The sequence below is a fragment of the Aspergillus puulaauensis genome, chromosome 2, assembly GCF_016861865.1.
Source record: "Aspergillus puulaauensis MK2 DNA, chromosome 2, nearly complete sequence".
Taxonomy (NCBI): Eukaryota; Fungi; Ascomycota; class Eurotiomycetes; order Eurotiales; family Aspergillaceae; genus Aspergillus; species Aspergillus puulaauensis.
Window position 1 is genome coordinate 3680220 of NC_054858.1, and position 24280 is coordinate 3704499.

At 50.7% G+C, this 24280-nt stretch overlaps 11 protein-coding genes across 11 annotated transcripts; 9 read left to right on the forward strand and 2 right to left on the reverse strand.

Annotated features, from left to right (window-relative positions):
• Positions 1 to 1743: 1743 nt before the first annotated feature.
• APUU_21505S (uncharacterized protein) lies at positions 1744 to 4661 on the forward strand (the record flags this gene model as incomplete). Its single annotated transcript, XM_041700265.1, has 8 exons — positions 1744 to 1926; positions 1979 to 2566; positions 2611 to 2734; positions 2786 to 3299; positions 3350 to 3545; positions 3592 to 3795; positions 3856 to 3982; positions 4042 to 4661. The coding sequence occupies 8 exons, from the start codon at positions 1744 to 1746 to the stop codon at positions 4659 to 4661; spliced, it is 2556 nt and encodes an 851-aa protein (XP_041553267.1).
• Positions 4662 to 4740: 79 nt separating this feature from the next.
• APUU_21506A (phytanoyl-CoA dioxygenase family protein) lies at positions 4741 to 5674 on the reverse strand (the record flags this gene model as incomplete). The annotated part of the gene is made up of 3 exons (XM_041700266.1): positions 4741 to 4832; positions 4896 to 5328; positions 5387 to 5674. 3 exons carry the CDS (start codon positions 5672 to 5674, stop codon positions 4741 to 4743), a joined length of 813 nt encoding a protein of 270 aa, XP_041553268.1.
• Positions 5675 to 5973: 299 nt separating this feature from the next.
• APUU_21507S (HD domain-containing protein) lies at positions 5974 to 7157 on the forward strand (the record flags this gene model as incomplete). The annotated part of the gene is made up of 3 exons (XM_041700267.1): positions 5974 to 6396; positions 6442 to 6601; positions 6646 to 7157. The coding sequence occupies 3 exons, from the start codon at positions 5974 to 5976 to the stop codon at positions 7155 to 7157; spliced, it is 1095 nt and encodes a 364-aa protein (XP_041553269.1).
• Positions 7158 to 7197: 40 nt separating this feature from the next.
• On the reverse strand, positions 7198 to 9195 carry APUU_21508A (uncharacterized protein; the record flags this gene model as incomplete). The annotated part of the gene is made up of 4 exons (XM_041700268.1): positions 7198 to 8228; positions 8281 to 8891; positions 8937 to 9049; positions 9097 to 9195. 4 exons carry the CDS (start codon positions 9193 to 9195, stop codon positions 7198 to 7200), a joined length of 1854 nt encoding a protein of 617 aa, XP_041553270.1.
• Positions 9196 to 9534: 339 nt separating this feature from the next.
• On the forward strand, positions 9535 to 11215 carry PHO84_1 (inorganic phosphate transporter Pho84; the record flags this gene model as incomplete). Its single annotated transcript, XM_041700269.1, has 6 exons — positions 9535 to 9625; positions 9670 to 9960; positions 10008 to 10280; positions 10328 to 10448; positions 10494 to 10623; positions 10676 to 11215. The coding sequence occupies 6 exons, from the start codon at positions 9535 to 9537 to the stop codon at positions 11213 to 11215; spliced, it is 1446 nt and encodes a 481-aa protein (XP_041553271.1).
• Positions 11216 to 11561: 346 nt separating this feature from the next.
• APUU_21510S (uncharacterized protein) lies at positions 11562 to 12998 on the forward strand (the record flags this gene model as incomplete). Its single annotated transcript, XM_041700270.1, has 5 exons — positions 11562 to 11607; positions 11670 to 12183; positions 12235 to 12402; positions 12452 to 12574; positions 12629 to 12998. 5 exons carry the CDS (start codon positions 11562 to 11564, stop codon positions 12996 to 12998), a joined length of 1221 nt encoding a protein of 406 aa, XP_041553272.1.
• Positions 12999 to 13482: 484 nt separating this feature from the next.
• On the forward strand, positions 13483 to 17200 carry APUU_21511S (uncharacterized protein; the record flags this gene model as incomplete). The annotated part of the gene is made up of 2 exons (XM_041700271.1): positions 13483 to 14485; positions 14541 to 17200. The coding sequence occupies 2 exons, from the start codon at positions 13483 to 13485 to the stop codon at positions 17198 to 17200; spliced, it is 3663 nt and encodes a 1220-aa protein (XP_041553273.1).
• A 1888-nt stretch (positions 17201 to 19088) lies between these two features.
• Positions 19089 to 19526, forward strand: APUU_21512S (uncharacterized protein; the record flags this gene model as incomplete). The annotated part of the gene is made up of 1 exon (XM_041700272.1): positions 19089 to 19526. One exon carries the CDS (start codon positions 19089 to 19091, stop codon positions 19524 to 19526), a length of 438 nt encoding a protein of 145 aa, XP_041553274.1.
• A 972-nt stretch (positions 19527 to 20498) lies between these two features.
• On the forward strand, positions 20499 to 21161 carry APUU_21513S (glutathione S-transferase family protein; the record flags this gene model as incomplete). The annotated part of the gene is made up of 1 exon (XM_041700273.1): positions 20499 to 21161. One exon carries the CDS (start codon positions 20499 to 20501, stop codon positions 21159 to 21161), a length of 663 nt encoding a protein of 220 aa, XP_041553275.1.
• A 620-nt stretch (positions 21162 to 21781) lies between these two features.
• On the forward strand, positions 21782 to 22586 carry APUU_21514S (uncharacterized protein; the record flags this gene model as incomplete). Its single annotated transcript, XM_041700275.1, has 2 exons — positions 21782 to 22180; positions 22242 to 22586. 2 exons carry the CDS (start codon positions 21782 to 21784, stop codon positions 22584 to 22586), a joined length of 744 nt encoding a protein of 247 aa, XP_041553276.1.
• A 686-nt stretch (positions 22587 to 23272) lies between these two features.
• Positions 23273 to 24106, forward strand: fmaF (Fe(2+)/2-oxoglutarate-dependent oxygenase fmaF; the record flags this gene model as incomplete). Its single annotated transcript, XM_041700276.1, has 1 exon — positions 23273 to 24106. One exon carries the CDS (start codon positions 23273 to 23275, stop codon positions 24104 to 24106), a length of 834 nt encoding a protein of 277 aa, XP_041553277.1.
• Between the last annotated feature and the right edge of the window lie 174 nt (positions 24107 to 24280).

The window sequence follows — 24280 nt, forward strand, 5'->3', positions numbered from 1 at the left end:
ATGCAGCTTCTGGATTTCTTTCAGTCTACCCATATGGCATCCATTGATACAGTTATCGGATACTTTTTGGAGACCGATATCATTATACCCCACATATTGAAACTTCTCCCCTCCCAAGTGGACAAAGAAATAAACCTCCTATCTGATTTAATCTGATTCCATGAAAATGGAGTAATGGTATGTGGACAGAGCGAGTAGTCGGCTTTGAGAGTGTCTTGGGTTGGGAGGATTGCGGGTGGATATTCTGATCATGTTAGGGCTATTCGGGTATAGAGGATGTTGCCGAAGAGGCCAGCTCCAACATTGCGATAGCAATGGACATTCTGACATGTATGATAGAATGATGAGAGCCTTGATGTACAGATACCTAATGAAGCTATGACTACGTCTCTATGATCATCACTGTCTGTACCCTGCCCCGATGCGGCATCAGACAAGGATATTGACCAGTCGAGCACTTTGCTACTTGTTTCTGACCTTCACTACTTCTTACAAAGTAGTGAACCGTCTAGATCGATTCTTTTCTCGACGAAGACGGATCCGAGGAGGTTTCAGGCGAGATCTAAGCAGTTGCGGAATCGGGGAAGTTTCTCACTGGGAGAAAAAAGAGGAGTAGAGGTAGTAAATGATTAGAAGATAAATGCCCTAAAGGACCTCAACACTGGCAGATCCCAATAACCCAATTGAGAAAAAAGACGGATATAGACAGGATCTGTACCTGAGAATAGTAAAGTACTCCAGTAGATCCCCGCAATCCAGTTCTATTCTTATCCAGAGGAACTAGATATTCGGCATAACTGTCTTATACTCTTATTATTATGCTTCTCGAGATTGTGTCCCAACAGCCTCAGATTAGAAACAAGGAATGTGGGTAACTGTAAGCCGGGAAATGAGATCCCACTTTTCCATCGCTCAAGCCATGGTCGGTAATTGAATGATCTTCTGGTGCCCTATGCAAGGGCTGTCCTTGATCGGAGATATCTGATGTCAATCAGATCTCCATCTTGGTGTCAAGAATTAAGTTCAACTAAATTGTAACCTTTGCTTGGGACTTTAGTGGATATAGAAAGTCAGCCCTAACATGAACATCCCAAAGACCTTGATATTACCGCCACCACCCATCGAGTCGGGCAGAATACAACTCCCCCCCTTACTGATTAGGTGCAGATACCAGGACCCATACAGAGATGTCTCAGTAGAACCCCACCCCGGCATGCATGTTACTTATCTTAGACAAGCTCGGCCGGGCACGTCGGAGAGACGCCGCTCTCCGACGTGGGTCATGCGACACTAAGTGCTCCTAATGCAAGTTCCAGGTCACATTCGACATTCCTATTTCCGAGTTAATAAGGAATGAATGTGGAGTGGCTTCGTATCCGGCTTGTCTGTAAGGGCTGCCGCCGCTCTTCACCGATTGTTCCTGAACTCACTGCACCTGGGTCCTGCGGCCTCTGACTGAGACCACAACAGACAACCCCGTTAACAACTTAACACTGAATGAAAGTGCAATTGACTTTCACTGCTCGGTCTTTGAGCTTGCCAAGCCGGGTGGTTCTCCACTGCCAAGGGCCTGGGCAGCAACGTAATTTGCACTATAAGCACGTTTTTCTTTGTAGACCAGAGCACGTAATTGCTGTAAAGCACTGCACAACAGGATACAAATGGCCCACCCTAGCCTATTTGCTGGAGCCATTCAGCAGAGCATCCAGCAGAGCATCCAGCAGAGCATCGGAATCAAGCAGAATGGCCCCACTCAACGAGAAGGACGCTGTAGGCGTATCGGCTTCAGCCAACGCACTCGCTTTGGATCATGGATATGCCGAAGACGAGATCCAGGAAAAAGCAAAGCTTCTCGGCTGCAGCGCAGAGGAGTTTCTGGAGGTCAAGGAAAGCAGCAAGACACTTAGCCTTGAGGATGCTGCGAATGTAAGTTCATATGCCATTGAACCAGCTCATCGAGTCTCACGAGTCTATACAGCGAGCCAAGCGCATCCTCCATTTCCACGACCAAGACTCTAACTTCAACCCCGAGTCAATTGTCCGTCTTCAGGCCTTTGTCAATCACCCTGATCTTTTCGATAACCCCGATGCGCACGCAGAGCTCATCGCCGACATCAAGGCGGAGGTCTGCCTTCTCACCGACGACTCGCCCTATGCAGAAGTGCGGGCTGTCGTGAGCAACAAGGACGACACTTATGCCCCGGCTGGCACGATCCGCGCGTGGACAATCGGCCTCGTGTTTGTCGTGCTGCTGAGCTTCGTCAACCAGCTCTTCTCCGTCCGCCAGCCGGCAATCCGGCTTGATGCTGCGGTTGTGCAGCTCCTGTCGTTTCCAATAGGCAAAGCCTGGGAGAGATGGCTGCCCGTGGGCGAATTCGCGGTCTTTGGTGCACGTCTTAAGCTGAATCCTGGCAAGTTCACGCAGAAGGAACATATGCTGATCTCGATTATGGCGAATGTGGCGACGAGCTTGCCCCATTCGCGGTATATCATCTTTACGTCGTGGATGAGGAAGTATTTCAATCGGCCTTTTGCGAGCTCGTTTGGGTTTCAAATTTGCATTTCGGTACGTACTATCTGTAATCTGTTGATACTTATCTAACTATACAGCTTTCCTTCAATTTGATGGGCTTTGGGCTTGCTGGGCTGGCTCGACGATTCTTGGTCTATCCATCGTTCTGCATCTGGCCTCGTTCGCTTGTCACTGTGGCCCTGAACCAGTCTCTTCATGATGGTAAGCCTTGACAGTTCCCAATGTCCCCAGGCAGCAGTTAACAGCTTGCAGATGAAAGTCCCACCGTCCCCGGCCCCTTCAAAAGACTGTACAGCATGTCCCGCTACAACTTCTTCCTGCTCGCATTTGCCTGCATGTTCGTCTGGTTCTGGTTTCCTAGCCATATCGTCTCAGCCCTGTCGCTCTTCAACTGGCTTGCCTGGATTGCACCAAGCAATTTCGCACTGACTGCCATCACCGGCCTCAAGACGGGCCTGGGGTTTAATCCCCTGCCTACATTCGACTGGAACGTTGCCACTCTCCACATCGACCCGTTGATTGTCCCTTTCCACGTCACAGCGAATATGTTCGCTGGTGCGTTGCTCAGCGGGTTAATCCTGGTGGCCATGTACTGGACGAACTCGTATCATACTGGGTATCTGCCCATCAACACCAATAACATGTTTGCCAACAACGGATCCCAATACAACGTCTCGGCGATCCTGGATGAGCGGGGGCTTCTTGATACGGAGAAATATCTGAGCTACAGTCCGGTGTACATCACCGCGGCGTCTATTGTTTATTAGTACGCCTTCCCAACCCCGGAGTGTCTGCACTGACTAATATTTCCTATAGTATCTTCTTCTTTGCCGTGTATAGTGCCGTCGTGTCGTATGCCATTGTCTACCATCGGCAAGACATCAAGCTGGGGATGAGATCCCTGGTGAGATCCTTCAGAGGAGGCAACAACCGGAATGACTTTCAAGACATCCACAGTCGACTCATGGGTTCTTACCGCGAGGCCCCAGAGTGGTGGTACCTAATCTTGAACGTATGTACTTAAAAGCAACTGAGGCATACCCAGCTAACCATCTCAGGTCATCGCTGTAGGATTGGGAGTTGCCGCCGTGGTAGCCTGGCCAACCTACACCAACGTTGGCGTCGTGTTCTTTGGTATCGCACTGGCTTTGATCTTTGTCATTCCCACTGGCATTATATACGCCACGACAGGTATTGAGGTCGAGTATAATGTTCTGGCAGAGTTTATCGGAGGGGCGTGGCAGCCTGGGAATGCACTCGCGGTAAGTTCTGTGCTTGTTTAATAGATACATGCCTCGACCAGCTAATGAGATATCCTCTAGATGAACTTCTTCAAAGGCTTTGGATACGTGACAACAGCGCACGCTCTCAGCTTCGCCAATGATTTGAAACTCGGTCACTATCTCAAGATCCCCCCTCGTCAGACATTCTGGTGCCAGGTTGCTGCGAGTACGTCTTTCCTTCTCCAACCTAGTAATGAATGCAAGAGCCATATCTAATGTTCATAGCCATCGTATCTGCCCTCGTCTGCACCGGCGTCATGAACTTCCAAATCACCCGCATCCCAGACCTCTGCGAAGCAAACCAGAAGAACAAATTCACCTGCCCAGGCCTCCAATCCTACTTCACAGCCGCCGTTCTATTCGGGTCTCTCGGGGCACGTAGAGTCTTCGGCGCCAGCGCCCAATACACAGCCCTCCTGGCCGCATTCCCAGCAGGTCTTCTCTTCCCAGTCATATACTACTACGCCACCCGCAGACTCCCTCGAACACACTGGCTCACGAAGATCCACCCGGTCGTGATATTCAGCGGTGGCCATACCTGGGCTCCTTACAACCTGGGCTACCTGTGGCCTGCGGTGCTACCGGGCTGGATCTCGTGGAACTATATACGGCGGCGCTATCTGATGTTCTGGTCCAAGTATAATTATGTCCTGTCGGCGGCGTTTTCGACGGGGATTGCGATTGCCGCGGTGGTTATTTTCTTTGCCGTTAGTTACCATGGAGCTGATGTGAATTGGATTGGGAATCAGCCTGATAAGGGGTGTGAGGCTAGTGGGGAGTGTACGAGACTGCATCTGTCGGAGGGGGAGTACTTTGGGCCTCGGATTGGGACGTTTGTTGTATAACCAGTTTGAAGCCGAACTTAACTGCAGAGGTATCCGGAGAGAGGTATTATTATGAACAAAAAGAGTATTAACGTTAATATCATGCTGCCTTCGCTGTATCATCCTTCAAGAACGGCGCTGCAAAGCCATACTGCTTCCACCCGTCTCCATAATCCATATTCGCATCTCGTTCTGTAGTCAGAATTAGCATATTATCCATCCAAAGAAGAAGAGAAAGACAAAGTGAAAACATACCATGATCAGGCGGAAACGCCCTCCTCCGATGCTCATAATAAACACCCCTCAGCCCCTCCCCGTCCCTCTTCATACAGAAAGTCGCATAAAGACTACTCCGACTCTTCTCCGTCCGGTTCCTCTCGGACCGATGCGCCAGCATACTCCCAAAGAACAAGACATCGCCGGACTCCAGCGGCACGGGGACCCAGGTCTTGGTGTTCTCCCATGCCGGCGCGATCCGGCCGCCCTCTGCGAATTCGATCTGCATGCGGTGCGACCCGGGGACGACTTCTAGACAGCCGTTGGCGAGTGTGGTGGCGTCTATGGCGATGTTGGCTGTGAGATGCGGGATTTCGCCGATGTGGCTGTAGGCGTGGTAGTCGACGTGCGCGAGGAAGCCGTTGCCGTTGGGGAGTTTGTAGTTGATTTTATCTTTGAAGAGGGTTGTTTCCTGCTTCTATTAATCGTATGTTCATGCAGGATAGGATATAAGAAAGAGGTAATGCTACCTGTCCCGCCAACTGCGCCAGAATATAACCGAGTCCGTCACCACAGACCAGATCGCGGAACTGGTCATGGTAGTCGACGAACTTCTCTGTGCGCATGAGCTGGCGTGTGCCGTCCGCTGTGACTTCGAAATAGGGCATCCATTTGCCCTTCTCGAGGGGCCAGGTGCGGACCTCACGTGTCCACTGCTGCAGCTGGGTGGGTGTTACGAGACCGTGTTCTGCGGCCGTGAGTTTGAGGTAGTCATTCTCGTGGAAGAAGTCGAGTTGTTCTTGACTGAGGGTTGTCATTATGTTGTTGGTGGTAAGGTGTGGTGTTGTGGGTTAGGGCTTGGAAGGACGGGAGTAGAGAAGAACGACAACGCGCGACGATTACAATCCACGTTTGTTCGATGTAAACGAATATACCAGTAGTCGTTATTTATACAGTTATCACGAATCCGGCATGAGGGCCGGTCAGGACTTCGTCCCGGATAGGGCGACTGGTGCATCTCGGACTTCGTACCGGGCATGGCCACACATACATATACCTACCATAATTTCCACCAACAATCCTCAAACAGTCTAATTAACTAATCTCTCCAAATACCATGGCCACTCCTCAAGAAACAATAAAGACGCTATTCGCGTTTATTAGCGCCCAAGGCCAAAGCGACTACCTCGGCGAGCGCATCTCCCAACTCCAACACTCGCTCCAATGCGCCTACCTCGCCCACACAGACCCAAGCTACGGCTCAGACTCAGAAATCGTCCTCGCCGCGCTCCTGCACGATGTCGGCCGCTTTATCCCAGACGCCAAGGATATGCCGGCCATGATTGCGCCGGACGGGGCGTACATTGGGCGCGCGAGCCACGAGGTCCTGGGGGAGCGGTATCTGCGGCAGCTGGGGTTTAGTGAGAGGGTGTGTCAGCTTGTCGGGGCGCATGTGCTTGCGAAGAGGGTTTTGGTTTCGACTGTGGGGGAGTATTATGATGGGTTGAGTGAGACGAGTAAGAGGACGTTGAGGTTTCAGGTTTGTCTCTTACATAGTTTTTTTCCTTTGATGCTGATGGTGTAGGGAGGGTTCTTTACGGAAGAGCAGGTTAGGGATGCAAGGAATGATCCATGGCTTGATGCGAAACTTGCTGTTAGACGGTGGGATGATAGGGCGAAGGATCCGGAGATGGAGGTGCCTGGGCTGGATGCGTATGAGGATATGGCAGTTCGGTGTCTTATTGGTAAGTACATCATTCAGAGTAATTGAATGATGCTGATGAGGCAGATTCGAGGACTAGGGTTGTGGTGGTCGACAGGTTATATGCACTTCCAGTGAAGCCTGTGTTGATTATCGTCGTTTCAGAGACTTTATTTGAGCAAGCTGCCCAGGATGGCATGTTGTCGGACATGAAGGATAGCTGGATTGTCGAGAAGTACCTTCACACGAAGAACGGTAATAGACGCCCCGTGGAAGAGGAAGTGCTCGACCAACTGTCAAGACGTGGAGTGCAAGTTGTGCAGATGTCTGCCGACAGTGATACCCTCAGTCTGCCTTCCACGGATACAGCTGGTCGTTCTAGATTCGTTCTCGAGGATGGCCTGTCCATGCTACAGAAAGACGCCACATTCGTGCATCTTTCCCTGGCCGCCCTACAGTACACTGCATTCAGGGGGATGTTGGACACCCTGAAAGATCTAACCAGGGACACGGTTGTCACCATCACAGCCATCTCCAATGAAGGATGTACGGAAGAAACTGTATTCGACGCAGTATTCCAGCGTGCCTCATCAGTCTAATACTATTGCATTACTTTCAGCCATATAGCACAGTATGTAATCACAAGGCATGCCCAAACTCCCCATCCAGCGGCCACTCTCCCAGCCCTGAAAGCGGTGCCTGGAGATTAAACAAGTCAAAGTCACTCATGTTCTGCATCCACTCGATATCTCCCTGGAGCAGATCCACAGGCGAAGTCTGCGGCGTCCCAAATACCGGTGCAGGAGGAGCAGATATGTTATTATTATTGCTGCCGTCGTCAAACTTGCTACGCAGCCTCTGCACTCCACACCCAATCCTCACAAGCAAGTGCTGTCTATGCATCTCGCTCGTCGTCCGCTGCAGCATGTCAATCGTCCGATCCACAAGCGAGAGCATCTTCCCTTTATCCAGGGTCACCGCATCCGTATACTCCGTGGCAACCTTGAGCAGAAAGACAACCGCAAACGCAATCATCGTATCAAAGCACAGCGGCAGGCCATTCAACAGAGACTGCAGCTCCGCATCAGCCGTCATAACGCCCAATATCGACGCCGCGCAGAGAACAGCCGTGTTCGCGACCTCCTCCATCTCAGACGACGAGAACCGCCGCTTCGGATCAGGCGAGGATTGCGCGCCCCGGAAGGCATGCGAGCACAGATACAGCTTCGCGAAGTGGAAGTGCAGCCCGACGCCCTTGGCTGGGTAATTCCCAACCCTTGCATTCGGGCCAAAGCTATCGCTCCAGTCCGCGTACCAGGTGTCCAGGGCGATGGAGAACCGGCGCAGCTGGGCGAGTTTCGTGGATGGGACAGGAGTCTCGACGTCCACGCCGAAGGTATCAAATACAGACGCGGAGATCAGCCAGATCTTCACCTGCGAGACGAGTCGCACGTCGTCTTCGGTTGCGTGTTCGGTTTCTAGGAACTGGGTTGCGCCTTTTATGCTGTCGCAGTCGCGGGACATGGGTGGGCGCCCGTAGAGGACTGAGCAGTGGTGGTCGCAGACGTAAACCAGATAGTAGAGGCGTGTCTGCATGTATGCGGAGCGAGCGCCTCTCAGCGCTTGGTAGATGCTGTGGTTTAGTTTTATTTCGAGGGCGATTCGGACGGCTGTTTATTAGCATTGTTGCTACATGGAGTTGTTACTTGGGGGTTCGCCTACCAGTGCCTGCTAAGGACCAGGATAGCTCGTGCAGCCAGAATGCGCCGATACAGAGTCCCCGGACGTCGTCTACATTATGGAATCGTGAGAATGTCGTTGCTCCCACCAGCTGCTTGAATTCACGATAGCACTTGTCGAACAGATGGCCGAATGTCTGCGAGTGCAGCGCAGCGACAGTGCAGATGGCTGCTGTTAGGAGGGGAGAACTGGATAAAACCGTTTCTAGTCTTTGATGGTCTCCGAGAATACGGTAGAGAAGATGATCGAGGCGCTCGTGGTATCTCTGGAAGAGTTCTTCTGCTTCATGTCGCGACAAGATGCCCCTCGAGATCAGGTTTGCGGGCGAGGGGACCAGGGCTTCGCGCGGACTGGGGTTGCTCATTTCTGAGATGCAGGATGCTGGAATCGAGGCTGGTTCGCATTTCGGGTCGACTTCCCAGGTCTGCTCGTCGCTATTTTCGACTTCTCTACGCACTGGTCTTGTCTGCTCTGGTCTTGTCTGGTCTTTGGGCTGTGCAGGAGGCTGGATAGCAGGCCCAGGTACTCGAGCCATCAGTTCATTCGTGACGCCCTCCAGTCTGCGGATCTTCTCTGTAATTCCGTGCTTCCATCTAAATATAATTAGACCGATTTCGTATACATATTTTAATACCTACGTAATGTCGTCCTCTAGCAGCATCTGCAGGCTGCGGTTGACGGTACAGGGCAGGCCCCGCTTGGAGCATCGCGTGCATGGCGGCTGGCCGTCTGCTTTCATATGGCATTTAATCTGTATGAGTCAGTATAATAGAGCAGTAGATATGTTAAAAGACCGACCTTCTGCTTCCGACAAGCAACGCAGGCCGTAATTTTCCTGCTGATCTCGGGGGGTTTGCGGTCACCGAATGTGTCTCGCAGCGCCGCGATCTCGTCCATAATGTAGAAGTCAACAATAAACGTTAAACAATAAAACAGTCAAGGCAGTCAGACAGAATGAAGATGAATAAGATGAATAATGCGCAGGGTGAGTGGCTAAGTAGTTGCGGTCTTCGTGCCGAGCTCCCCCACGTGGCGCCGTCAGTGGCTGCAGTTGATTTCCACCGCTGTCTCCATCGAACATCGTGGGCCCAAGCTCCCTGCTGATTGCTCATTCTACTTTGGTTCGTTATTCATACTACTTGGCTTCATACTACTTGCAGAGGTGTCATAATGTATATAAGTAGTGTACCGATGTAGGTCCCGTAGTAAAGAAGACACCAACTCCCTCTACTCAACATGGCCTCATTATCACAAAAACTCAAGTTTCTAGCTATTGCTGGAGCAGGATTCTTTACCGATGGATATATCAACTTGACCATCGGGCTAGGTGCGTTGCGACCGAGAATTGTAGACACCTGCTAACCCTCGCAGTGGTCCCCGTACTGGGATATCTCTATTTCCAGGAGGACGACTCAGAAGTCCCATCAGTAAACAGCGATATAATGAAAGGAGGACTGAGTCTGGGCATGATCGTGGGCCAGGTCCTCTTTGGCCTTCTGAGTGATACCTGGGGCCGCCAGGCTGTCTATGGCAAGGAATTAATGGTTACCCTGCTTGGGACGTTGCTTGTTATCTTGCTGCCCTGGAATGGATTTTCCATTCAGGATATCACAGCCTGGATATCTGTCTTCCGTGTCTTGACGGGCGTGGGAATTGGAGCTGGTATGCTCACTATGATAATTCCCGTTGATGTCCACTGACTGAGATAGACTACCCCCTGTCATCTGCACTGTCGGTAGAGAGTGTCTCTCTGGGCACCAGAGCAGTACAGGTCCTGTCCGTGTTTGCCTTTATCGGGGTGGGCAACTACGCAGCCAGCATCGTGTTCCTCGTCCTGCTTAGGGCGTTCAAGTCTGCGGTGTACAATAACATCAATGCTCTAGAATGGGTTTGGCGGCTGTTACTCGGAATCGGCATGGTTCCTGCAGCTTTGACTCTGTATGCGCGCTTGACGCTGCCAGAGACGAAGCCCTATACGAAGTGTAAGTCACCATAAACCGATATCGCAGATAGACGCTGATGTAGGAAGATGTTGCCAATGACGGCGAGAGACGAGACTTTCGAAAACAGATGCAGGACTTTCGCGAGTATTTTGGTCAGTGGAAGCATGCGAAAGTGCTCTTTGCGACTTCTGCCACTTGGTTTCTTTTGTAAGCTTCATTGATGTTTAGCTGAGCAGCAACTAATGATAGCAGTGATATCGCATACTACGGAATAAACCTCAACCAGAGCGTCATTCTCAAAGAAATCGGATATTCCTCTGGCCCAGACGAATGGTCAACCCTGTGGAACACTGCTGTTGGGAATATCATCGTGCAGTCTGCTGTAAGTCCATATCATCCTACGTAGACATAGAGATGCTCACCATCTATTCAAGGGCTACCTCCCCGGCTTCATCCTAGGAATCCCCCTCCCGGACCGCCTCGGACGCGTCAACCAACAATTCTACGCCTCAGCCCTCGTCTCAATCCTCTACGCCATCTGGGCCGGGATCATGGCCCCCTCAATCTCAACATCCAAAGGCGGACTCCTGACCATGTTCACGCTGTGCCAGCTCGTCATCTGCATCGGGCCAAACTGTACCACATTCCTAATCCCGTCGGAGGTATTCCCCACGCGGGTTCGGGGGACAGCACATGGTATATCTGCCGCCGCGGGGAAGTGCGGTGCTGTCCTTACGGCGTTTGCGTTTGGGACTGTCACGGATAGGATTGGACTGCCTGGGGTTCTTGGGCTGTTTTCGGGGCTTATGGCTCTGACGGCGGGGATTACGTTGATGATTCCGGAGACGAGGGGGAGGAGCGTGGACGAGATTGAGGAGGGGGTGCATTATGGCGTGTCTCCTGGAGCTGGTACTGGTAGTGTGTGGGGGGATACTGGTAAAGACCAGGTTACTGTTAGGCAGGATGAGGTTTAAGTGACAGTGCTAGACTATATAATATCGCTGAGTTGCATGCTTAAACCGCCCTACCAAGTAGGTCTAGCGAGGAAGGCAATGCAGATCTGAGGCGCAATGACTTTATAAAAAGCACACTAGTTTAGGGATTGCCTAAAGCCAGCTGAAAGTTAATGGGTGGCCCTGATTTGTCCATGTTGGTGCCCAGCCCAGGGCGTCAAGCACTGCCTCCTGGCCTGCTGTATAAATACAGAACATCGCCTCGCCCGTTCGCGCGTGTTTAATCTTACCTCTAGTTTGTCGCCAGAAATGAGCAGTTTGTCGCGGTTTACGTTTCTTTTGGTGATCCTGAGCTATCCTCCTTAATATGGCTGTACGCATGCTCTGGCTATGGGCCAGCCTACTGGCAATTTGTACGTAACCTTACCATAGTTCTATGGTACCAGACTATATACATATGTTAACTTGAAACCAGCTGCACTCGCCGAAGAGTGCAATCGCGATTTCGAAATAGAGTACGCCGACAACACCAAATCGCTCTTCAACAACTGCACCACAATCGTCGGCAACATCGACCTGGGCGAAGGATTCAAGGGCCCGATCACAATGGGCGACGTCGTAAATATCACAGGGACAATCACGCTGCGGGCCCCTTCGACTGATGACCCGATGGGGAGGTCTAGCGTACACCGTCTTGAGGCCCCAGCGCTCGAATACCTGGGTGGCTTGGTGATTCCCGATACAGAACTTGGCGATGTGTCCCTGCCGAAGTTGAAGAACGTTACGGGGGAGATATCGATCTCCCCGTCGAATTCCGCCGGCAGTGAAGTTGAGTTGCGTTTTGCGGCGTTGGAGGAGGCTGGTGGGATTGATATTGGGTTGGATTATATGATTTACGACGATGGGAGTTATCCGCTCCCAAGACTAGGCGTTGACATGCCGTCGCTGCGTTCTGCGGAGTATATTCGACTCTGGGGATATGTAAACAGGTCTGTGCTGATATTGCTACTATTCATGACTGAGTGGCTGACTTTGAATAGCATTAACATGCCGGAGCTCACCACAGTCGGCCAGCCCGTGGATACCAGGCACACCGATCGTAGTGGGCTCGAGATCCAACTCGCAGAGAAGGGAGACATATTAGATATTAGCCTTCCAAAGCTTGAATCGGTTGAATCAAACCTCACGCTTTCTGGCAATATAAGGCAGTATGACAATACTGCATCCTTAAGCCCTAACTTGGCTAACTGGACGCAGGCCCCAACTGGATTCCCTGACGAAGACCTCCGCCAATATCACTATAGACACCTCATCTCGTCTGGCCCTATCGCTACCACTCATTGAAGCCAAGACAATTACACTAAACGGCACCATTTACTCGTTGGTTGCCCCTTTGCTGTCAAATCATCTATCGGAATCTAACCTGCTATACAGCGCCTCGTTCTCCGACATCCAACGTTTCGAATCCGTCACAGTCACCTCCCAACTTGACGACTTCGATTGCGACCAATTCAAAGAGCGGCTGAATCAGGCATCCAGTCCAGGCAGTATATCCTGCACCGCAGGCCCTCCGTCGAAGAGTCTTAGCTCGGGGGCGAAGATCGCGTTGGGGGTTACCATACCGATTGTCATGGTCCTGGTGGCGACTGCCATGGCACTTGTGCTTCGGCGGCGTCGTAGTGTCAAGGACAAAGAGACTATCGCGGCTTCTGGCACGGAGGGTCCTCCTCCTTATAATATCGCGATGCGGCCATTGCCCCCGAGGGCTGAGGCCGCAGCGCCACCGCCGTATTCTGCTAGTTAATCCATGGGCTGTTCATGACTATAATAGAACGGACTAAATAACCGTGTATGTGAAAATATGGAAGAGATTATCACTACTCTTCAACTCATCTAGATGTTTCCTTGTATACCTGGACGCTGTCCACCATGGAAAGCCCAACCCGCTTTAATAACAGCAACGTTAGTAGTATGCTGAAGGGAAAGAAGCAGGACAAGTAGTTCTATATATATCGAAGAGAGTCTAGCAGTCACATATATAGCCGTCGTTAAAGCTGCAATGGGTGCTGAAGCGAGATCAACTAAGCCAAGAGGCCAGCACGAAAACCGCCAAACTTCCAATAGATTTGTAATTGGATAGTTGCCAAAGGAAAAGAGTAGACAAGGCTGGGATGGATATGCACGGTGTCAGGTGACTGCGATGCCAACAAGGCAGTCGTTCAGCCTCGTTCTTCCCCTCAGCTGTCATCTTTCTCCCCCATCAATGATGCCTCATCTGCACCCACATCATGGCCATCGACAATCAAGACCATCTATCAATAGCCCATCCCCCAAAACGACAAAAGCCTCCCCAGAATGATACACCGCCAAGACTGAGCCATGACTCCTACTCAGTGGCCTGGATCTGCGCGTTGCCGATAGAGATGGCAGCCGCGCGAGCGATGCTTGACGAAACCCATGAGACTTTGCCTACTGATGCAGACGACACCAACACATATGTTCTGGGTCAAATCGTGAAGCATAATATCGTTATCGCTTGCTTGCCGGCTACACAGTACGGCACCAATAATGCGGCCAACGTTGCCACGAACTTGACCAGAACTTTCCCCTCCATCCGTGTCGGGCTAATGGTTGGGATCGGTGGTGGCGTACCGGGCAGTTCCGATGTCAGGTTAGGAGATGTCGTCGTCGGCACCAGGGTGATGCAGTATGACCTGGGAAAGGTGGTCGGAGTCGGACAGCTCCAAAGGACTGCTGTTCCCAGGATCCCTCATCACCTCCTGGGAACAGCCGTTTCCAGTTTGCGGGCTAAACATGAGCTAGGGCCTAGTCGAGTTTCTGCTATACTCCAGGAGAAACTGAGAAGCTATCCTGGCTACGCTCGCCCAGCCTTGCCCGACCTTCTCTTTGAGGCTGCATATGATCATGTATCTTTGACCGCCAATTGCGACGACTGCAACCAGTGCAAACTCCTCCCCCGGGGTAGACGAACATCAGACGATGTAATGATTCATTACGGAACCATTGCTTCTGGAAACCAGGTCATGAGAAGCGGAAAAATGCGCGACGAAGTGGCTGGCCAACTCGATGTTATTTGTTTCGAAATGGAGGCTGCGGGCCTGATGGACATTCTCCCATGTCTCTCGATTCGCGGAATATGTGACTACTCAGATTCACACAAGACAAAGAACTGGCAGAGATACGCCGCAGCAGTGGCTGCAGCATACGCGACAGAGTTAATAGAGGTATTGTCCGTATCAACGAATCATAGAAAGGTTGAGGACGTACCAGGTGCGTTGAACTATGCACTATTTTGAAGATATCGTTGCTGACATCAAACGTCTAGATCATAGTTCGACATCCGAACATAGAGAAAAGTGGTTAGATAGCCTTCGATTTAAGCGAATGGAGGTTCGGGAGAAAACGATTGCAAAGGAGCATGCCAGGACATGTGAATGGCTACTAGATCACCCTGGATACAACACATGGAATGATCAGGAGCAACAGTCACAGCACAATGGCTTCCTGTGGATCAGTGGCAAACCTGGTGCGGGCAAGTCTACTCTCATGAAGTTCGCTTTCCTAAAGATGAAGACCCAGGCCCGCTCACAGAACTTCCTTACTGCTTCTTTCTTCTTCAACGCTCGAGGCGAGTTTCTGGAAAGGTCCATCTTCGGGATGTACAGGTCATTGTTGGTGCAGCTGCTTGAAGGCTACCCCGACCTCCAGGTCGTACTCGACAACCCAGATCTTGTTTCACCGGAAGAGAACAGTCTGTCGTTGAATGCTTTCATGGAGCTCCTTGCAAACGCCGTCATGGACCTGCGCGACCGACAATTTGTTTGTTTTATCGATGCCCTTGACGAGTGCGATGAGCAACAGGTTGTGGATATGGTCTGGTACTTCGAAGAGCTAGCGGAGCAGTCTGCGTCGGCTGGCGTGCAGTTTCGAGTTTGCTTCTCGAGTCGGCATTATCCACATATCGCCATTGAACGGGGGATCAGGCTCATATTGGAAGACCAGTCGGGGCATGCTACGGACATGGCATCCTATGTTGATAGCCGTCTCTGCATCAAAGATAAAGTGCTCCTCCGGGAGCTGCGACAGAAAATACTCGAAAAGGCTGCTGGTGTCTTCATGTGGACCGTGCTTGTCGTTCATATTCTCAACAAGGAAGATCGGCATGGTGGTCTGGCACTGAGAAAGCGACTCGCAGAGATACCTAGCGATCTGAGCGAACTTTTCAGAGATATTCTGAAGCGCGATAACGAAAACGTGGAACAATTTGTGCTTGCCACATTGTGGATCCTCTATGCAAAGCGGCCTTTACGCCCGAATGAATTCCAGCATGCTCTGTGGTCTGGCTTGCGGCTGAGGGATGTTGTAGACCCGCAGCCTCCGGACTTCACCACGATAGATGCCGAGGACAGGGCTGGCAGATTAGAGGAGTACGTGGTTAGTGCCTCGAAAGGACTAGCCGAAGTCACGAAATCCACCCAGCCAACTGTTCAATTCATTCACGAATCGGTGCGAGACTTCCTTGTCAAGGACAAAGGTCTGCTGGAGTTTTGCCCCGGTTTAGGAGTGGATTTCGAGGGCTCAAGCCATGAGAGACTTAAACAGTGTTGTTACGCATATATAAATGACGACTTCACTCGCTTGTCTGTCGATGAAATGCAACCAGCAGAGGCTGATACGGCCGATAGAATTAGTCTATTACTGAAGCGGCACCCCTTTCTGCAGTATGCAGCCCAGCAGGTTCTTCATCACGCCAATGCTGCGGCTACGGCCATTCCCCAGGACGAGTTTCTATTTACCTTCTGTATTTCTGACTGGGTGCGCATATCCAACCTTTTTCAACTGAACAAGCACTGGCATTACACCCCGAGTGCGAGTATGTTCTATATTCTCGCGGAAAGGGGATACTCGGAACTCATTCGAACAAGACTCAGGCGTGATTCGCACATCCTCATTCCTGGGGAGAGATACGAGTACCCGCTATTTGCAGCCCTGGCCAACAGTCACCTTGATGCCGCCGTCGCTCTTCTCAACTTGCCATCGAAGATATACAATGGAATTGATATCACACGGGGTCTAGTGAAAAGAAAGGGCTTGAAATTTTATACAAAGCGGACGCCACTATCCTGGGCCGTTCAGGAGGGTCGAATGGAAATAGTCGAACTGCTTCTCCAGTATGGAGCTCCCGTGGATGAAATGGATGCACGAGGCCGAACACCACTCTCATACGCGTGCGAAAACGGCATTGAGAATATGGCGCGGCTTTTTATTCAGCGTGGTGCCGACGTCAACAGTTGCAATATTAGAAGAGGAACTGCACTCAGTTTGGCGTGTGCAAACAGCCTCCTGGATCTGAGAATATTGCATTTTGAGGAAGGGAGATTCGTGATTACCCGGGATATCAATGGGGGGACTCCCCTGTTCTGGGCTGCTCGCAACTGTGACCTACAGACTGCTCGGCTTTTAATTGACAAAGGAGCGGATGTCAACGTGAGGGATACCTGGGGAAACACGCCCCTTTTTTACGCTGCGAGGGCGAACAATTGGGACCGCCGGTCCCATAAAGTGTACAAAGCCAAGAGCATACATGATAGGCCGGCACTCGGCGAGCCAGTGTCCTTCTGCAAGTTTCTTCTCGATCAGGGGGCAGACATCCATGCGATAAATAATGACGGGAACACCCCACTCGCTATTAGTGCCGAAAGTGGACACAGTGCAGTTGTGAGCCTGCTTATTTCCAAAGGAGCGAATGTAAATAGCAGGGATAACAAGGGTCGGACTGCACTTTCACACGCCGCACGTAAGGCCTGTGAGGCCTACACAAAACTGCTTCTGGATAATGGTGCTGACCCCCCTGCTGGAGATTTGGAAGCTCCATTCAGTAAACATGCTAACGTGTGCATGCTGCTCATCGGGCACGGAGCTGACCCCAATGCTAGGAATGCGATGGAGGAATCACCACTCCACCTCGCTATTCGCCGATGTTGATGTGTGCAAGCTACTTATCCAACGTGGAGCGGATGTGGATATCCAGAACCGTCATGAATTAAGCCCAATTGAGGCGGCCTCGATGCAGGGCGTTCAGTGTGTAGTAGATATCCTACTACAGAACGGAGCCCGCAGGCCTAGATCACACATTTTGAATCTGCAGAACTGCATTCGATAGCCAAATTTCCATTGTCATTTTGAATGAACACGGCAACGAGACTCGGTGCTGCCTTGTTGACAGCAATAACATGGCATCTGGACAATGTCCTAATCAACAGTACCGATTCACCCTTCCTTTATAACATGTGGGTATCAGTGTACATTTGCCACATGAACAATTGAATCTGAGACTGTGGTGGGTTGGATGATTCATAATTCATGCAGCAGACCATCTACCTTGCTTAACAGACTTGTAGGGTACAAGGCCGTGTAGGGACAAAAGGTGCCAGTCCAACTGCATTAAGAGCCAAGTCAAGTAAAGCGAGATGATCGACCTTATAAACTGGAACAATTATCCGACTGGTTTTTATCCAATTCCTACCTCCCTGCATGGATATAGGGATGCAGTAGTGGTAATGCACACCACCAGCAAAGGAGGCAACAGACAGCCTTTGTCTGTCTCCTTACAATCTTCAAGGCCAATACCTGCTAGGAAATATAGGAAATAACAGGCCAGGAATGTGCGATCGCTGGTTCTCTGCGATATGCAACAGATGATCTGGAAAGCAGATGGTACCGATCGGACCACTCTGGACGATCGCCGATCGCTGATACATTGACTGCCTGGTTACATAGGGCTGAAGAAATACGAGAATACCACTTCCGTTGAGACAGTTCTGCTTGCGACCGCGACCGGTGGTTCGGATGGAGACTATCGTGGATATACGAGCCGCCGCCACTCCAGAGGAGAGCAGTCATTGACACAAGGAGAGAAAACTCGGAGAGAAACAGGAGAAAACTTGGAGAGAGAAACAAGAGTGGAAGCGAGGAGATCGCCGCGCCTCATCCGCACGGTCCACGATATGAACAGTCTGCAGTACCCACATGGCCACAGGCTAATAATAAGACACCGCAGAGAGGCCTATTCTGAGGCTTCAGGCTGCCGGCTGATCCGATGTGTGCAGAGTTCCTAAAGATAGCGATCGTGGAACAAGACCACAAGCGGTGAGGTCGCAAGCTTCGACCATGGGAATAATACGAACCCATTGTTCAAGGTCGGATTGTGCGGAGGGTTACATCCTTGTCTTAGAAGAGAGGCCGCTTCCAAGGTTTCTGCACTGGTAAGCGGTTCCAAAGTGACTTCATAAGTTCGTCCAAGTTAGGGCAGTGGGCCCGAGAGCCCCAGCTGCAGCTATTGATAGGCCTGGTCTCACACTGTCTTAGTCTTCAGGTTAGCAGCTCTGTCTTGGTATTTTGACCTCGGCAGTGAGTGCAGAGATACAGAGTACAGAGTAGACTCAGGAGAGAGATGGTTACCCCGTAGACTACTGCTGTCGGATCGACAAGCCCCGCGAACCTTGGGCCCTTGGTCCGTCGTCCTTGGTCCTTGAAACGGCAATACGAGTCTCCGTTGCAGCCGAATATGGTCCAAGGAGGCTGAGACATGGCCAACGGCGAGCGCCACTCCAAATTTAGTGCCTCCTAGTATGCTGCTGTGCGGAGAAAGCTGCAGCCATGGCTCTCGACCTGTTGTACTCACGGACTTGAGGTCATCAGGCTTCCTGTCTTGCCAGAGCGTTGCACGATGCTTATCCAAAAGGTATAAATAGGGGGTCAAGTCCTCGAATAAGTCCAGTTTATCATCAAGCCTCAGACAAACAATACTTCAACCAACTCCAACTCCAAGACACAACTACAAACTCCTTAAACTTATACCTTCTCTACCACAATGCAGTTCACCCTCACCCACGCCATCCTCGCAGCCCTGGCCTGCACCCCCGCCATGGCCGCCCCAGCCAAAGCCAAGTCCATGATGATCAAGGAATCCGAATGGACCATCGAGAGCCTCAAGCGCGAGTGCAACGACGACGACTCCAAGTGCACCTGGACCTTCGGCATCAACCCCGGCGACGGCGCCACCGACTGCACCTACGAGGTCGAGGGCAGCCCTGCCTCCGAGGCCGACGGCGGCCCTGTCAACTGCGGCGCCTACACCGTCACCTCCGGCTGGAGTGACCAGTTCGGCCCCGAGAATGGCTTCACGACTTTGTCTGTTGTGAACCAGGACACCCGCGAGATTGTCTGGCCTGCCTACACTGATAAGCAGGTTGACGGTGGCGAGGTTGTTGTTCCTGACCAGAGCTACACTCCTCAGGTTCTTCCTTGAACGAACCATGTTTGGTTTGATGTTTGTCAATGTTTTTAAATGTCTTTCCTTTTTTGTCCGCCAGATAGTGTTTGGCTGGGATTGCATTTGTACTTATTCTCTCCTTCATTCTGGGCGCCGCTGGGAAACGCTGTAACGAATAAATATTATATAGTACATGACATTTTTACGAAATAAGACTTAGTCAGGCTATTTCTTAAGAGTCCTTCCGGGTCCTGGTGACATCAGCCAAGTGTTTAGTTTATTATCCTTGCAATCGAAAGCAGGGGATGTACGGAGTATAACGGAAATAGCCTAAAGAGATAATATAGTGCGGTACCAACGAATGTATCATTAAACAGCTTGTACCTTGCGACAGACTATATTAGCGACATTTTAACTAGAAGGGCAAGTCATGTCCTTGATGGTATATCTGTATTAATATTTGGGAATAATCCGAGAATATATAGATTTGTCTGCTGGTTTATCAGGCATCAGTCTCACAACACCTTGTTGTCCGGCATCCACCATGATAAAATTAAAAAATGGAAATGACAAAGACAGAAAGAATGAGAAAGGGGTACTGCTGCAGATAAGCAATGAATGAATGAATGAATGAATGAATAAATAAATAATCACGGTGATTGGAATGGCACCTCGCCGTTCAATATACACGGCGGATAGGCCAACCATCGCTAGAGAACAAAAAGGACGACCAAATTAAGAGCGGAGAAGAAAACATTGAGTAGTGTTTATAATAAATTACTTTGCCTTAGTATTCTCTCCATCGCCCACATTAGACGCCGACAACAGCTCGGTGATCGGATATAGACTCGGCCATTGCTCACATTCAATCCCCGAGCCGTGAGACGCAGTTAGCGCAGGCCCTCGCCGAAAATAATATAAATACTCTTAAAACGGCAGTGAGAGATGCAAAGTTCCATACCACTGCTGCATCATCTTTACATATCATATCCTTTCTCATCCGCGATAATGCTCCCAATCACCCTCTGGTCCCACGCCATCGGCCCCAACCCATGGAAGGTCGCGGCAATCCTCGAAGAGCTCGAGATCCCGTACAATACCAAGATGATCAATTTCGCCGCTGCAAAAGAAGAGCCCTTCCTCTCCATCAACCCCAACGGCCGTCTCCCGGCAATCGAAGACCCAAACACGGGCATCACGCTCTGGGAATCCGGCGCAATTGTCGAGTATCTCATCTCGCAGTACGACAAATCACATAAACTCAGCTACGACGACCTGAAGCCTTCCGTCCTTTGCCGACAGTGGCTCTTCTTCCAGGTCTCCGGCCAGGCACCGTATTTCGGACAGGCCGCGTGGTTTACCAGAGCGCATCCCGAGAAACTGGATAGTGTCATCCAGCGATTCTGCAAAGAGGTTGTGAGGGTTACTGGTGTTTTGGAGAAGGCGTTGCAGGATAACGGGGGTCAGTGGCTTGTTGGGGATAAATGTACCTATGCGGATCTGAGCTTTGTGCCGTGGCAGCAGAAGGCGCGTACCTTTGGTGGGGAGGATTTGTATCAAAGGTATCCTCTTGTTGGGGCTTGGATGGAGAGGATGGAGAGACGGCCTTCTGTTGTGAAGGTGAGTAAGGACCAAGAGGAGGCAGTTGTGGCGGCTGGGGGGAGGGTTTAGCTGGGTGTTGTAGACTGCTTCATGGCCAGCTTCTGTGGAAAGTATTAGTGACACTCGCAGCTAGCTTTAATGGCCAAAGCATCCTATTTGAGAGTGATCATGTATCCTGAAGCAATACCTTATAACATGATTTGCGAATATCACTGACGGCAACATTTCCATTAACTAATACTCTCATTCGCAAAACGGCCCATGCAATCCCACTGCATACCCAGGCTAAGGTCAAGTGAATTCACTGAGGAATATGCGAGTAAGGTGGTGTTGTGTTCTGTGGGGAAACTCATCTCATTCACTAGAGAGAAAAAATGTTTATTACCCATTTGGGCCATTGTTTAAAAAGCTGTATATCCCCAGCCTACCTACCACTTCTGCTAACAGTGGGGCCTGCTTTGTTGAGTTGCTCTCACAACCAGGTGGTCAACTTCGTCGTTTGTATAGAAGACCAAAACACAACAAGTCAAGTTACACAACCCACCTCGCTAGCTACTAGCGTCCCTATGTGGTATCATAAATAGGCCTGAGTGATCGATTCGTTTCAGAAAAGAAATCTCTCTTCTGTTTCAATTGACCGGTTGTACCTATCAATATCGTCCAGTTGAAACCACACCCCGGCGCCCAAGATGAAGCTCGGCCGCCATCAGAAGTTCAATGGCGTCGACTACGAGTGCAGACTCTGCGAACGACACTTTGCCTCCCGTGGTTCGATTTACGCCCATTGCAGATATACTTCACAGCACGAATGGTGCGAAAGATGCCGCCGAGTGTTCGTTTCAGAGCGAGCCAAAAACGATCACCTTCGATACTCTCGCAGACACAATATCTGTTGGAACTGCCCGGACAGAAAAGATTTTGAGACGGCTAAGGACCTCAAGAACCACCTCTCCGAGTGCCATCACTACTGTCATCCTTGCAAACGCGCTCACAACTCTGCTCGCGAACTGCAAGACCATGATGTTGCCGTCCACCACCTCTGCGTCAAATGTGGTCAATATTTCCAAAACGAGAACAACCTGCGGATGGTAAGAAGCCCTTTGTTTCAAAAGATCATGTTGAATTGTACTGATAACTATCTCCTTCCAGCACCAGCAAACCCACCTGCCCCGAGACATGGAATGCTTCGGCTGCTTTCAGACCTTCAAATCATTCTCCGGCATGTTAATCCATCTGGAGTCCGGCACCTGCCAGTCAGGTACAGATAAGGAGAGGATCGATGATCTATTCTGCGAGTGGGACCAGGGCTGGAAATACAAATTGGACGATGATGAGGGGGAAGGACTGATATTCCTCTGCCCCGAATGTGACCAGGACTTTTCGCGTCTTTCTGCGCTCTACCAGCATGCTGAAGATGTGCCACGCTGCTCCCATCTTACAGAGGAAGGGGGGTGTCTGGATGAGCTACGAGTCTTTATTGAGCGCAGAATATAGAAGATTGTGGCACAATATCATACCTCTTCAATGTTAGTGATATGGATACCTGAGTTACGCAAGTTAATAATCTAAGGAAGGGTAGTTAGGGATTTTGATGTTATTATATCAAGATGAGCCTAACTAGTACTACTCCCTGTATTACGCCCTCAACGCTCCAACATGACTAGCCAGCTTCTTAACAAAGATTACTCCCTTACTTGCCTTTCAATACCCCCAAAATCCAGTCGTACGAAAGCCCAAAAGCGCCTTGACTTTATCCGGCAGCATCGCCTCAACATCATCCCTCAGCGAGAGGACGTTATTCTCCTGCTGGAGAATAAACGACCGCATAAAGAACATCAGAATCATCTCCATTATATAATTGTGCTGGAGGTCTTGATCAATGAGACAGGGATACTCATGTCTAGTTAGGGTCCTACAGCGACCACTGCACTAGAAGCCATATATGGCTAGTGGTAGCCAGCTATCCCCGCACAGTAAACGCCATTGCCGAGGAAAAGCCGATGGTATATCAAGATGAGGGGAAGCAACGGTCTGGCCCATGATTTGTGGACTAAATGCTGATCCCAGCAGATATAACGATTGGAACAAGTGCTCTGATAAACTGTTAATTCCTCATCCCCAAGATACTGAATTGTCTTGTCCCACTCTACTATCAGCGAAACAGCATCTACCATCCCACAATGTCCATCCCCATGAGCCCCCTCGACGCAGAGAAAGTCGCCGCCGCAAAGACAAGCCTCGACGAAGAAGGATACGCCGTTATCCCCTCCATCCTGGACAACGACTCCATAAAACTAGTCCACTCCCGCCTCTGGGCCGCAGCGACAGAAACCCAAAACCGGGGGACAGATCTCCACATGCCAGCGCTGGATCCCAACGCCTCAAACGTCCGCGTCTTCTACCTCATGGAGCTGGACGCCATATTCCGCGAATTAATCCAGCACCCGGCCGCACTCCAGATTGCGAAGGTGGTTGTCGGCGAACAGCTCCTCGTGTCGAATTTCACGGCGAATATTGCAAGGCCCGGGTCGGGGTCTATGCAGCTTCATTCGGACCAGTCGCTTGTTGTCCCTGAGCCGTGGGAGCATGCTTGGGGGGTGAATATTATCTGGTGTCTCACTGATGTGTATTTCGAGAACGGGGCTACGCTGTTTATACCGGGGAGTCATAAGTGGAAGCGCAAGGATGAGGTCCCGGAGAATGCAAAGGAGATGTTGAAGCCGTTTGTGGCGAAGGCGGGCTCGATTGTTGCTATGGATGCGCGGGTTTGGCATACGTCTGGTAAGAATATTACCGAGGACAAGGAACGGGCACTGCTGTTTGGGTTCTATACGGCGCCGTTCTTAAGGCAGCAGGTGAATTGGACGGCGGTGTTTGCGGGGGAGACGGAGGAGGTGTTGAGTCCGGAATTGCGTGAGTTGCTGGGGGTTGATATTGATGCGAATGTGGGGAGGGCGTCGAAGATTGGGGCTGGGATTGAGAAGCATGAGGCGCAGAGAGCGCCTGTTTATTAGACTGTGTTTTATTGAAGATAGTTTTAACCATTGTACTGAGATGCACAGACCAGGCCTTACTCTGTCAGCTGAGTATGGCTGTGACAGTATCTTTGTCCCTTGCTTCATCCCCTATCATTACCCTAATGCATATGATAATGGCTATGAAGAACGGAAATTATAATGTGCATAGCT